The 15707-nt window shown below is 31.1% G+C and overlaps 1 protein-coding gene and 1 pseudogene across 3 annotated transcripts in view; one reads left to right on the top strand and one right to left on the bottom strand.

Moving 5' to 3' along the window:
- Positions 1-7212, top strand: part of LOC134708233 (high affinity copper uptake protein 1-like) — a 45555-nt gene extending 38343 nt beyond the window's left edge. The window contains exons 5-6 of one of the 3 annotated variants that reach the window (XM_063568616.1): positions 820-864; positions 2734-7212. In XM_063568616.1, the coding sequence (XP_063424686.1) occupies positions 820-864; positions 2734-2935 (247 nt within the window). In that variant the 3' untranslated portion in view covers positions 2936-7212. Of the gene's footprint in view, positions 1-468; positions 535-819; positions 865-2733 lie in introns of all 3 variants that reach the window. The other 2 variants (XM_063568615.1, XM_063568618.1) reach the window with 2 other exon arrangements.
- Positions 7213-11844: 4632 nt separating this feature from the next.
- LOC134705492 (uncharacterized) lies at positions 11845-13800 on the bottom strand (annotated as a pseudogene).
- Positions 13801-15707: the final 1907 nt, after the last annotated feature.

Genomic DNA, 15707 nt, shown 5'->3' with positions numbered 1-15707 from the left:
AAATAAACAAACAAAATTCAGATCACAATTTCCACTGCTATAAAACTTATGTAGTTTTAAAATGATGTAGATTGATTATTTCCCAAATTATACTCCTAAATTTGTTGTTTTAGGTCATATGTTTATGATAGCGATTTATCCGTTCCCACCAGACTTTATATTTCTTTTATAAAAATGTTTTTAATATGGTAAATGTAAGCTTGGGTCCTTATTAATTATAGTGTTGATTAAGAAGGTTTAATGGTATATTTATTCAGATATAAGTCATCTTGTGGGTGTTTGAAAAGATGGATAACTGCATGGAAAGCATGGGGTTTTATACATTTTTAACCTATCTAATTTACAATGGTTCTTGAGTTAATATTTGGATAAAACCAGATCACTTTTACAAAAAATACATTATATTCCTTATAAATATCTTTATTGTATTATGAAGAAGTTAAAATTTGATTTGATACATATTGACAGGCAAACAGTTGAAAAACTTGCTGATGGCATTGAGTATCGTAAATTTACACAAGATAAAATAAACGGGTATTTCTTTCACAATTTTCATTTAGCATGTGTGGAAGCCAAAATAAATTACGCTTTGATGCTAAGCTAGTTATAGTACAAAATGTAGTAGTAATCAGATTGATGCTTAAGCAAATTTAAGGGTTTATTATTTTGTATATATTTTTTTTTTAAATGAATTTTACACTACACTTCTACTAAAACAAATATTATTGATAATGATGTATTTTTTTCTTTAAATGTATTAACTTATACATTTCTATAAAATTAAACGAGTTGATAATGTTACATTTTTTTTTTTGAAAGACTTGAATGTTCTGGAAATATATATCATACAAAGGAGATAGCAAGGTAAACTGTCAGAAATGTTGTAACCAGTCATATAAAGTTTTATTTTTGTTTGAGTTAACTCCCTTTTACTTTACTTTTTAGTGTTGATTTTGACATTGTGTATTTATAGAACTTTTTCATGAATAGCTTCTAATTTAATGAATTATAAGCTGAAACTTACAATGTGATTTTTTTCTTTCGTTAATTGCTTCTATCTTTTGTTTGAAGATTTGATTACAAATGTAGAGGGTTTAAAAAACAATGATTAATTTATTTTACTGGTATTAATATCAATTTTGATATACAAAAACCATGTATTTAATACTACCCTCAATTTTAAATTTCCATTTGTTTATAGTCAAAAGTGGTATATTTTCAATTTTGTTTGCTTGGTAACTTATAATAATAAAAACTGTAAAGGCGAATGATAAGAAGAAGAAGACTTATAATAATTACAAGCAACTTTTCTTATGGAAATAACAGGTTCTCAAAAAGATGGAAGAGGTTTTACCTGTAAAAGTTCTATAGATACAAAATCTTACTACATTACAGTTGCTCTTGGATTGAGTAGCATGCTTATAAATGTTGGGGTATACTACTAACTTTAGCATGGTGTATGTTGGTACTATCTTAAACATGGTGTTTGTTCATACTAACAAAGCATGTTATTATTAATCGTTGTAACCAAATTAAAAAACATACATCTGTTAACCAATTTTCTTGAAAGTGATCAATTCTGTTTAATTTATAAAAAGTTTTACATGTTTTAAAAATATAAAGTGTAGAGACCAAGATAAATTGGATTGAACTTATGTTCTTCAAGATAAAAGTAAATTGGCCTGCAAAAACCTGTTCTATTCTAGCAAAAATGATTTCCTTATTAAATAATTGTTTAGCTCTGGGCAGAACTAGATAGTTCCAAAAAAAATGATCTTATTAGTTGCAAGAAAAATGGTTAACAGTGTTATTGTCTCTATAGTAACAATCTGTTTGGTCTGTGAGTTTAAATAATTTTGCATGTGTTATTAACATATATAACCAGTAACAAACTACATGTATATTTATTGCATTTAACATAATAATGTATGCAGCATAAATTAATATACTAACTTTATAATGTAATCCCTGAAAAGAGACACAAAATGTTTGGTGTGCATTTGATCATTTATTACATAATTTAGGATTTAATATAATTATATACTGTAAAACTTTATTTTGTTTCCAATTTTTCAATTTCTACAAACTTGTTAATCATCAGGGGATGTTAATATTTACTTGCAATTTTTCCACATCTTCTTTTAGCTATTTTAACTATACAGTCAAATCACAATGAAAATCTTGCTATTAAACTTAGATTCTGTCGTAATGATTGCAGCATGACAGCATACAATTCACTTTTCAAGTAAATACAGATATATTTTTTTTAAATGCATTACTTGTGCATTAAGATTGGTATTATTTGATTTTCGAAAAACCTTGGCATTGCATTGTTTGATTGAGATTCTGTGCAAAGAGTTGTACTTTTTGCATCACACTTATCTGCTTGTCATGAAAATAAATATTTGCACTGAATGAAAATTGTGTTGATAGATATCTTTCCTCTTCACATATTGCATCTGTCAGAATGTTTTTTTGGAGAAATAATTCAATAATGATGGGTGGATCAACGTTCATTCCATAACACCCCAAAACACTTTTTAAGATGATACAATGTTTTGGACTTTGATTTCGAAATTAGGAATAATGTTTGAGCTTGGTACATTTTCTTCTTCATAAAATGTTGATTTTGTTAGGAAATCATCTAAATAATGCATATGATACTGGTAATTTGAGATATTTGCATATTATCAATTTTTTACATTTTGTACATAATTTGTTTTCTGTTTGTAGGCAACAAATAATAAGTTCCTCCCACTTCATACAGACGATCCTTCATGTAGTACAAGTGTTTATCAGCTATTGCCTTATGTTGGCTTTTATGACCTACAATGTATGGTTGTGTGTAGCGGTCATCTTAGGAGCTGGGGCAGGTTATTTCATGTTTGGATGGAAACGAGCAGTTGTTGTCGACGTCAACGAACACTGTCATTAACACAAATCACATTATTAATACCTGGTTATATATAATGAAAGATTATAGCATATATTACTTGAAAAATAATGATGCCAGTTGTAAACCTTTAGCCAATTTACACATGCAAAAATAAGTAGGTGTTTCCGTCAAGGTGACAAGAGGGACAAATGACCTTCATTTTAAGGTTTTTAGCAAGCTACAAAAAAGAATGATTTTAAACAAATCACTTTATTTATAAATCATGACAAAGTTTGGGAACTTTGCTTATGAATTGGTTCACATTGGTCCATATTACTGTCTGCAAACATTACCAGTTTGTTACATACTATCATCCCTCAGTAAATTGGTGAAGGGAGATCACCCATACTGTCAAAATGTTTCTAAGTACGGGAAACATACTGTTAATAAAATCATGTTTGTTACATTTTTGTGATATATTTCAAAAATATATGTTGAGTTTTATTCAGTATTTAACTAATATATAACAAATTATTTTGTTGGTTGCAAATTTCTGTGATTTTTTTGTATGATAGATTTTATATATTGATAAACATGAAGATTATATTTGTGAACAATTTCATAAAGTATGCTATTGATGTACATTGACTGAGAATTTTAACATGAGTTTTTACTGTGTTTGCGATTTTTATGGACATGTCTTTATAAAAATAATCATTTTGAGTCAAAAAAAAAAAGTAGTTTTCTTAATAGCTGCTAATTATCTTTAAAAGAAGAAATTTTAGATTGTTTATAAGAACCACATTGACATGTCAGTTTTAAACCATTTGAAGAAGGGTGACATTCACTATATATATTTTATGAAAAGGGGCCAAGTTTTTTCTCATCTAATGATTAAAATATGTAAAATTCTTTACAGTGCCAATATATCTAGCAGCAATAAATTTTTCATTATCCGACCATTTTATATCTTTTGTGCCATTGAATTTTCATTTCATTCATATCATATTCATATATTATATATATTTGATTAATTTGTTAGGTTGTTTGTGGTTGCATATACAATTGTATAGAATATGTTGAGTCCAGTAGTAATATGGAAAATTTGGTAAATTGTATTACTATTGATTATTGTATTAAGGGACACAATATTTTATTGTGAATTGTTATCAGTGGAAAGAATGTTTCACTTTGTTGGTGAATATCCATTATGTTTTTTATGTGAGGATTAGAATGATAATTGGTATGGGAGATTGACCATAAAGGTTCCTTCATTGCAAAATATTAGTTTGAGCCTTCATGATAATATGATAATAATAGATGGATACCACTAGCTGTCTGAAGACTCAGTGGCGGATCCAGAACTTTTCCTAAGGGGGGCCCCCTGACTGACCTAAGAGGGGGCCCACTCCAGTCATGCTTCAATGATTCCCTATATAATCAAACAAATTTTTTCCCACAAAATGGGGGGCCCAGGGCCCCCCATGGATCCGCCTATGGAAGTGTTGTGGAGATGATCACCTCTTCTGAAGCTATAAATGATATTTATTAGCAATTTTTAACAAAATTATACATTTTCTGTCTTCATTTTAATCTTTAATTCAATTTTAAGCATTTGTATTTTTAGTTTGTTTTCCCCCTAGGTTTTTCCATTTATCAGTTGGAAAATTCATTAACAAATACTAAATGATTTAATGTAGAATTAGATATATTTTTTTTGTAACAGTTACATTTGTTCAGAATTAAAAGTAAAACACCCACCGGTAGTTTAACATTCAAATGTCTCTATGCATACTAAAATAAAATTAAATAACCATCCTAAAAAGTATAAAAAATAAAGCACAAAATTTTGTTTTGAATTTCCTGAATCTGTATATGATAAATCTTTATTGAGCATAGCTGTACCCAGGTCCTCAAACTACCATAACTTTCCACCGGACAACCTCCTTAGTAATTGTCCCTATTAATGCTTCAATGGCTGTATGGACTTATACTTTGTAAAGGCAATGCTATTTGTTATAAATTTGTCTTTTTTTATATCAGTAGTCGAATAATAATTTGAAAATTTAAGTGTAATAACAGAATATTAAGAAATCATCCATTGATTTATTTTATCTGTTTGTTTATGGTATATATTTTTTTTGGCTGTGATAGTCCAGCTACAAGGTCACAAATTTTGTCTTATATTTTGTTGATAGAAAATTAGTTTTACATCAGAAGAGATAATTATTTTTATATCAATGTATTAAAAATATATCAACACATAGTATAAATTGTACTATATTTTCAGAAATGAGTTTGTGTATGCTTTTCTTAATGTTACCAAACAAAAATATTTATGGCATTGATGACGTGTGTGGTCTCATTAATTCAAATCTATAGGTACAATTATTTTCAATTTTATCACCACTACAATAGGGAGGATTTTTCATGCAAAAAAATTCTACAATATGCAAGGCAGATGATTTTCCTAGACACTGGTTTCCCAACCAGTTAAATTTACAGACAGGCAATTAAAATATTTAGAGCAATGATTGAAAAACTTGAACAGAAAATAGAATGAGGAGTTTCTATAAACACAATGCTCATTCTGTTGGATCGCTAACATTATTAAGAATATCACAGTTATTTCTGAATTTACAGTACATGTATAAATGTTGTTAATAAAATACAATGTTCTATCATATTTTTTAAATCATTTTTTTTCGGTGAACATTAGATTTTTCTTCAGTATGTATGTGTCCAATGAAGATACCAGTATTTTCATTTTATGTGTAAGGTTCTTACATGTATGAACTTACTTTGTGGAGTTGAGTAGTATTTAGAAGGATGCATACATGTATATTTTATATAATTTATTATAGTTTATATGGTTCAAATTAAAAAAAAAAGGTTATTGAATGATAGTTGAAAACAAAATATATTTTAACATATCATATTATTATCATGTGAAATGCTGGCATGAAATTCCTCCTTAACACATACACAACCTTGTGTATTAAAATATCTCATTTTCAAAATTAGGTAAAAAGGGATGGAACAAAAAAATATCCTAGCAAATTGTAAAAGGAGCATATTTATCAACCATTAAAAGGTGTATTTAATCCTCAAACTAAATCGATTAACAGGTGAAGAAGAGACACCTACTTTTGTGGCATTTACAGTTCTGAAAATTTACAATCTAAATTTGGTATTCTACTGTCAACTGACATTTGCTTTTAAGGGCATTTAGGACCAAGATTGTTCCATTTTCTTTCATGTTGTCTAATCTGTTAGTGATATTTTCAGATTAGACACTTAAAAAGACAGGTTTATGTATAGAACTACACATCTACTATGGACCTGAAAAATCAAATATATTATTGTGTGTTTTAACATTTAAAACTAAATTAGATATTGAAACTGTTTATAAATAATAGAACCTGTGTTTTGTGTGATGTACTAATACTTTGGTATCTATATGTTGGTGCTATTATCCACAAATAAAATACTTTTTAATGAATCATAGCTAGTAGAAATGGTTTGTACATTACTGACAAACATCGATAAAGAGGTAAAGCCAAGGTTGCCAATGTCTTTCTGAGGGGTAGCAAGGTGCTCCATCATCCTCTCAGATATTTAATTTATTATGCTGAATGTTCTGATATTACTGTCTATTAATTTTCAAATTTAAAGTAATAAACTATGATTACTTACACATACCAACCATCAGTATTTTATATAAAGTGTACACTTGATCAAGCAACTCTGTGAAGAGTAATAGAGTATTTGCCATGGGATAGAGTAAATTATCTCCCTTGTATTAACCAATCAAAATCTACAATTTGTCTCAGGGTTATTGAAGGGGAGATAATTGATATAACATATTTTGGGTAGATCCATTATTTGGCTTATTTGTGGTCTGTCTTACAACACCTCATGTTGGTCTATGAATATTCACTGTATATAAATATATAGCAATCTATAAATGGAACAAACTATTCCATATAGATAAATGATATGTGTCAACAGCATGTCCCTCTTTTTTGCTATATATCATGAATAAATAAAGCCTACAATTTGTTAAAAATAAAATGATACAATGATGAAATATATTCTGCATGTAATCAGGTAGTTTATTTAACATATTTGATATATTTAGACATTCTTAACCAACAATTTTTTTTTATGTCTTAAGGGCCAGAAAACTTTTGAAAAGTCAACAAACAGAACGCTTGACAAACAAAAATGCTCTGGCAATGTAGAAATTTGTAAGACAGTTTCTGGCTACAAAACTGAAGGAGATATATTCTCACTGAGAAATTTGTTGATTTAAATAAATATATATTTTCAGTTTATATTGTTTAATTATTTTACATGAATGAATTCTCTTTTTAATTGTCTCAATAAAATATACTCACTGGTTGATTCAAAAAGATTAGACAATCAAATACAATTAAAAAGAAATCATGAAAAGCATATTTAAAAATCAAATGTGTTCTATGATGAGAAAATTCCAATGTGTGTACATGTGTGCTGTAAAGTAGCGTTTTTTTCCAATTTAAGGTATTATGTTTTTTTGGTCTGTGAGTAAGTTGGTTTGTCTTAGTCAAGGTATTTCTTAATGAAGTTGAAGTCCAATCAAATCGAAACTCAGTACAAATGCTTTTAATATATGATCCTTCTTATTAATGGCCAAATTAAAGTTTTGACTCCATTTCCACGGTCCGTTGAGAATAGTATGTGTTCGTTCACAAACTACCAAAAAAGACACAACAAAAACACACTAAGATAATATTTTAATGAGACAGCAATGAAACAACAAAATACATACAGAGATCAAATTATTGTCTTCATTAATGTGCAAGTGGTTTATATAATGTATCTGCTCTCAAACTTAACCAGTCTCGATTGGCTTTGAAGGACAAACTTGAAAAAGACCTAAAATGCAACAAGTTTTTGCATCAAGACAACATATTAACAGATGGAGGGTGAAACCAGTCTGCACACAATCCATTTTTAGTATGGCTGAGTAAAATGCAAAAAAAAACCACCTTGTCACAAATTTTATGTAGTTCCATAATACCAGTACAGAATACATCAATATTTACAAAAAAGGCTTCCATACTGATGTCAAGATTAGCATGTCATTTCTTTAAAACAGATGGAAAAAAAACCAAGTATGTGTATCAGTGATTTTCAGATGTAGTTCTCTTTTATAACGAAAAGCTTTTTTATGGCAACATTTTGGTATGCTAATTTATTGGCATTTGCAAGTCATTTTTCCGTAGATATTAAAAGGCCCCACCCCCTCATCATGGTTCATTGACTTTGAAACTTTTACAGTTTACAAGTTAATGTTTGTGTTTAGTTTGTTGAAAGTGAACCCCTTTTGATAAGTCAATGGTATATGGTATGCAGTTGTATTGGCATTGGCACATCTCATTTTCAGGGAGATTGTTCAGCCATGTTCTGTCAGTCATGGTTCATTGACTCTGAATATTTGCATTACTAACATGATAAAATATTCTTTTTTTTTTTATCTCAACATTTGCATTATCAAAATTACAAAAAGGCAAGACATATCTCTGTCACCATTAATAGTTTCTAATAGTATCTAATAGCATTAGGTCCTTGTACAATTAATATTCTTCATGATCTTAGTGAATCAGATCCAAAGTTATGATTGTAAGTTCATGTCTGTAGCGAGTCATATCCAAAGTTATAATTGTAAGTTCATGTCTGTAGCGAGTCATATCCAAAGTTATGCTTGTCAGTTCATGTCTGTAGTAAGCCAGATCCCAAGTTATGATTGTAAGTTCATGTCTGTAGCGATTCATATCCCAAATTATGATTGTAAGTTCATGTCTGTAGCGAGTCATATCCCAAGTTATGATTGTAAGTTCATGTCTGTAGCAAGTCAGATCCCAAGTTATGATTGTAAGTTCATGTCTAGTGAGCCAGATCAGAAGTTTGATTGTAAGTTCATGTCTGTAGCCAGTCATATCCCAAGTTATGATTGTAAGTTCATGTCTGTAGTGAATCAGATCCCAAGTTATGATTGTAAGGTCATGTCTGTAGTGATTATGATTGTAAGGTCATGTCTGTAGTGAATCAGATCCCAAGTTATGATTGTAAGTTCATGTCTGTAGCGAGTCATATCCCAAGTTATGATTGTAAGTTCATGTCTGTAGTGAGCCAGATCCCAAGTTATGATTGTAAGTTCATGTCTGTAGCGAGTCAAATCCCAAGTTATGATTGTAAGTTCATGTCTGTAGTGAGCCAGATCCCAGGTTATGATTGTAAGTTCATGTCTGTAGCGAGTCATATCCCAAGTTATGATTGTAAGTTCATGTCTGTAGTGAATCAGATCCCAAGTTATGATTGTAAGGTAATGTCTGTTGTGAGTCATATCCCAAGTTATGATTGTAAGTTCATGTCTGTAGCGAGTCAAATCCCAAGTTATGATTGTAAGTTCATGTCTGTAGTTAATCAGATCCCAAGTTATGATTGTACGTTCATGTCTGTAGCAAGTTATATCCCAAGTAATGTTTGTAAGTTCATGTATGTAGCAAGTCATATCCCAAGTTATGATTGTAAGTTCATGTCTGTAGTTAATCAGATCCCAAGTTATGATTGTAAGTTCATGTCTGTAGCGAGTCAAATCCCAAGTTATGATTGTAAGGTCATGTCTGTAGTGAGTCGTCAGATCCCAAGTTTTGGTTGTAAGTTCATGTCTGTAGCGAGTCATATCCCAAGTTATGTTTGTAAGTTCATGTATGTAGTGAGTCAGATCCCAAGTTATGATTGTAAGTTCATGTCTGTAGCGAGTCATATCCCAAGTTATGTTTGTAAGTTCATCTCTGTAGCAAGTCATATCCCAAGTTATGTTTGTAAGTTCATGTCTGTAGCAAGTCATATCCCAAGTTATGTTTGTAAGTTCATGTCTGTAGTGATTATGATTGTAAGGTCATGTCTGTAGTGAATCAGATCCCAAGTTATGATTGTAAGTTCATGTCTGTAGTGAATCAGATCCCAAGTTATGATTGTAAGGTCATGTCTGTAGTGATTATGATTGTAAGGTCATGTCTGTAGTGAATCAGATCCCAAGTTATGATTGTAAGTTCATGTCTGTAGCGAGTCATATCCCAAGTTATGATTGTAAGTTCATGTCTGTAGTGAGCCAGATCCCAAGTTATGATTGTAAGTTCATGTCTGTAGCGAGTCAAATCCCAAGTTATGATTGTAAGTTCATGTCTGTAGTGAGCCAGATCCCAGGTTATGATTGTAAGTTCATGTCTGTAGCAAGTCATATCCCAAGTTATGATTGTAAGTTCATGTCTGTAGCGAGTCATATCCCAAGTTATGTTTGTAAGTTCATGTCTGTAGCAAGTCATATCCCAAGTTATGATTGTAAGTTCATGTCTGTAGCAAGTCATATCCCAAGTTATGTTTGTAAGTTCATGTCTGTAGTTAATCAGATCCCAAGTTATGATTGTAAGTTCATGTCTGTAGCGAGTCAAATCCCAAGTTATGATTGTAAGGTCATGTCTGTAGTGAGTCAGATCCCAAGTTATGGTTGTAAGTTCATGTCTGTAGCGAGTCATATCCCAAGTTATGTTTGTAAGTTCATGTATGTAGTGAGTCAGATCCCAAGTTATGATTGTAAGTTCATGTCTGTAGCGAGTCATATCCCAAGTTATGTTTGTAAGTTCATCTCTGTTGCAAGTCATATCCCAAGTTATGATTGTAAGTTCATGTCTGTAGCAAGTCATATCCCAAGTTATGTTTGTAAGTTCATGTCTGTAGCGAGTCATATCCCAAGTTATGATTGTAAGTTCATGTCTGTAGTGAGTCAGATCCCAAGTTATGGTTGTAAGTTCATGTCTGTAGCAAGTCATATCCAAAGTTATGATTGTCTGTAGTGAGTCATATCCCAAGTTATGTTTGTAAGTTCATGTCTGTAGCGAGTCAGATCCCAAGTTATGTTTGTAAGTTCATGTCTGTAGTGAGTCAGATCCCAAGTTATGGTTGTAAGTTCATGTCTGTAGCAAGTCATATCCAAAGTTATGATTGTCTGTAGTGAGTCAGATCCCAAGTTATGGTTGTAAGTTCATATATGGTTGTTACAGTGATCAAGTTTAAAATTCTTCGATTTAGTCCGTTTTTCAGATACTTTAAGCAGTGTGTCAACTATAAATTATGTGGTGTATGGAATGGTTGCAAGGAATACATGTCAGTCTTGCAGGATTTATCTCGCTTTGACCTCTTTTTTATAGTCTATTGGTCAATGTTAAGTTTTGTGTGTTGTCTATTTTCAAGTTCTTTAAGCTAGAGGTCAACTATTATGTATGAAATGAATGTCAAGTGTACATGTTGGTCTAATCCGTATCATCTGACCTTAACCTTTTTTTCATGGATCATTGGTGAATGTTAGGCTTTTGTGTTTTTATTGGTATACCAAATAGTAATATAAAAAAGAAGATTAGGTATGATTGCCAATGAGACAACTATCCACAAAAGACCAAAAATGACAGACATTAACAACTATAGGTCACCGTACGGCCTTCTGACAATAATGAGCAAAGCCCATACCGCATAGTCAGCTATAAAAAGTCATTAATAGGTCAGTTATGTTTGGTTAATAGGGCAATTGTAAGGTGAAGATGTCTGTCAGATAGGTATTATCTTACCTTGACCTCATTTTATGGTTTATTTGTCAATGATATAAAGTTGTTTTAGTAACTTTGTATTTAATCAGATACTATTAGCAATAGGTCGACTATATTTGGTGTATGAAATGATTTAATTGTAAGGTGTACATGGCTGTCTGGCCTCGTTAGTCTGACCATGACTTCATTATCATAGAACATCATAGAACATTGATGATGTTAAGTCTATGTGATATTGTAGAAATGCCTTCATGTTACAGACTTAAATTTCATCATAAATTCAATGATCAGTAATACAGGCTAGACATTTAAGCATTTGATCTCTTGTTTAAATTTATTAACACAAGAAAATAAATGCACGCTAAGTCAAGACGCTGGTCCAAGTGGAACTAACAAATATTTGCCCCACTCTTCAGCAGTATCCATATTAACACATGCGTGAACAGATCCTTGTTTCCCTAGGAACACAGATCGATCCTTCACTGGGTAGATCTGCTGGTGCCATATATTGGCATGGATCTGTACTCCGAATGATCCATCAAAATAAAATGCAATAAGATTTTCTGGCTTGATATCATCCCCAGGTAGTGCCAATAAGGCAACAAACGGATCTTTGTCCCGAGGAAAAAATACTTGACCACTATCTGGATGGTAATTAACTTCTCTTACTAGTACATGTGTCCGATTATCGAAAGACATGTCTGCTGGCAGACGACCAGTGACGTAATGATCGTTGTCCTCATTGTCAGTGGCTATGCAAATGTCACCTTTCCACTGGTAAACAAATTCACCGCCCATTATTCCAGCCATAGTACCAGTTCCAGGGTATAGCTTCCGCCATCCACTCACAGGCCAGGGGGTAATTTCAACTTCTGTCTTTTCATAATCTGTTACAATTTTGCCATAACCTTTTAGAGTGTTTTCATCTGCAATCACCATTGAAACCTTATAGGGGTCACCGTATTTAGGATCATGTGCATCATCATAACTTGGACTTCCACTCATCCTCAATTTTCCTGAAGCAAAAATTATTAAATTTCTAAATAATAATGCTTTCTGTAGAATAAGAACACGAAGTTGTTAATTTCAACTGCATTTACCGCAGGCTTTTCAACACGACAACCATGCGTTTTAACTACATGTTTTTTTTTTATATACGTTTGAAAACACATTGAAACTTGTTTTTGAACATATACAAATCATATGGTTTTTGAAAATCATATGTTGAATTTTTTCCTGTATACAAAGTACAAAAATGGGGTAAGAAACAGCTAATTTCGTTACCCTTGAACATGTTGAACATGCAGACACAATATTATAAAGCTGTCGCCAACTTGCATTTGATTTTTAATTGATTGCTGCGTCAAATAAGGGATGTCGGTACTGTTTTCAAATAATTGCTATTGCCAATTGGAAGATTTGACAGTACCAGGGAGTGTACTGGTGAAATTGTAACGGTCAACAATAGCATTGAACATAAAAAATATACATTAAAAAGTATCAGAACATATGCCGACGTCTGCATATATTTTGTTGACTAAATTAAACTATTGCCACGATTTCCACTTTTAAATTTGAAGTTGTACCGACAAGCACGGGCGGACACATACATTAATATAAACATGTGTTTTTTTATATAGATTAGACCGTTGGTTTTCCCGTTTGAATGGTTTTACACTAGTAATTTTGGGGCCCTTTATAGCTTGTTGTTTGGTGTGAGCCAATGCTCCTTGTTGAAGGCCGTACATTGACCTATTATGGTTTACTTTTATAAATTGTTATTTGGATGGAGAGTTGTCTCATTGGCACTCACACCACATCTTACTATATCTATATGCAAGCATTTTGGTAGGTCTTTACATGAATTATACATGAATTTTACATGACAAATAAAATTTTAATTGCATATTTTTTTTTACCATAAAGTGATCTGTATGGTTAATGGAAAACTGATGAAATGTTTGTTTATTCGATTGACTGCCTATATATGTATATTCAACGATTTATATATAATCCTGTTTAAATCCTAGCGTTTACAGATCTTTACATCCAGTATGAAATATGCGAAATGGCCCTCCATACAAATTGTACTGCATATGAATAATATTCAAGTTTAAATCGTTCATTGCTTTCTAAATACCATTTAATATTATCCAAATATACGTTTGTAGCACAAATCTGTATAAAAAAGACCTCAAGGACAATAGAATGTAATGATAAAGTTTGAATGCGTACCTAAAACAAATGTAGGTCAGTAGTATTCTAAATATTTTGTATGGTAGGACAAACGTGTCACGTCAATTTACATTTAAAAATATCTTCACCATTATAATGACAATAATATTCAGATGCATAAGGTGGTTTACTTTTGTTTATCCTCTTTTTCAACATAAACATTACAGAAAAATGTCTAACGTGGGGGTACCCACCCGTTTTGCACCCGCTATTTTAACAGTTATTTTTCCTACGTTTAATATATGATCTAGACACAAATTTCCGTATATATATTATATATATGTGTGTGTTTTTTTTGTAGATGTATCCTTATCTTCGAATTCTATATAGTCCAAACAATTCAATATTGAATCCGAAAAAAATTAGGTTTGAATCGACCGCCAAACAACCAAGAATCTGTAATAAGGAGTGCCCAAAATAATTGCAGCTATGCTTATACTTCTATGTCATTTGGTCCCTGGTAGAGAGATGTCTCATTGACAATCATTCAATATCTTCTTTTTTTATATTAAAAAAAAATCATTTTCGTTAACTAGGAATAACTGGTGTTTTGTTTTATATCTCCATATATTTACATTTATCATATATTTAGTACAAAATACAGCTATTTTGTATATCTAATAAAGGTTCTTTTTTCCAGTTCTTTTTTACCTACCCTGTATCGCATACCCCGTATCGCATGGCTAAACCCGTATCGCATACCCGTATCGCATGGTAAAACCCGTATCGCATACCTTTTTTTTTCTTTTTTTCTTTTAAACTTAAGTCATTTTTTTAGGGTTTTTTTTTTGCTTAAGAATTTTTTTTCTTTTAAAAAAAAAAAAATAAAAAAAAATAAAAATATTAAAAGATTTTTTTTTCTAAAAATAGGTCAATTTTTTGAATGACGTCATTGTTTGGTATGTAACGTCACGAACATCAAGTTTTTACAACAATTTGTTTGGCACACTAAATGCAACTATAAAAAATACAAAACACTCAATAATACAATAATAAACAAAATATTTTCAAAACAACAGATTGTAAGGTAACCTAGGTGCTTCGTATAAATAATTGAGCAGTTATTTTAAAGCTTTGAAACAAGACAAAAGCAGAACTGAAGGTAACCCAGTGCTATGGATCAGAAAACAGTTCATATAACATAAAACATGCCGTATCACCCTCGACCAATATCATCCCTCGTGCCTTAAGGCCCTCGGGCTGATATTGATGTCTCGGGATGATACGACATATGATACGGATTTTGCCATGTATTATTCTCTATTTATACATGTATGTTTCATTATAATACGCTCTTTAATTGGCTTACAGCAATATCGATGTAATACTGAAATTAACCTTTATCATGTTTATTTCAAAATGAAATGTAACATTCATGATGTCACATGCAGCTTCTACAATAAAGTGCACAGTTGAAAAAGATTATTTTTTTATATATATATAACGTAATTTTAAGATACTAGAAAAAAAAATGTATTACATGAGTATTTTGCATGCTTTTTTAGCAATCGAATGTATATTATTTTAGAATGTACAAAATGTATATCTGCCTTTAAACCCCAATAAATTTACAAAAAAGAAGCATTCAATTGTGAAACCAATATTTGTCCTGAATGAATTTGTTCCGATTTCCCCCCAAAAAAGATGTTAATACTGTAAAGATGAAAAAGTAAATTTTGGTTGTCACTTTTCCGGACAAAAGATGTGTTCATTCCGTGTATTTTTTCTCGAAATTTATTCATTTAAACACTTTGCTCTTCATGTGTATAGAATTTGCTGCTATTTGACGCGGAAACAAATGACTTCGACACACATATGACTTACAGTTTCGTCACACAAGTGGATGATGTTGCCTTTCCTTTTTTTTTTTAAATATGCTTCTTTTGAGTTATATATAGATCTAGTTGTTTCGGACGAGCGGAGAGACATTGATAACACAATATTAA

Source organism: Mytilus trossulus, chromosome 2 (genome assembly GCF_036588685.1).
Source record: "Mytilus trossulus isolate FHL-02 chromosome 2, PNRI_Mtr1.1.1.hap1, whole genome shotgun sequence".
Taxonomy (NCBI): domain Eukaryota; kingdom Metazoa; phylum Mollusca; class Bivalvia; order Mytilida; family Mytilidae; genus Mytilus; species Mytilus trossulus.
The sequence above is the reverse complement of the archived record's forward strand: the minus strand, read 5'-3'. Positions and strand labels throughout refer to the sequence as shown.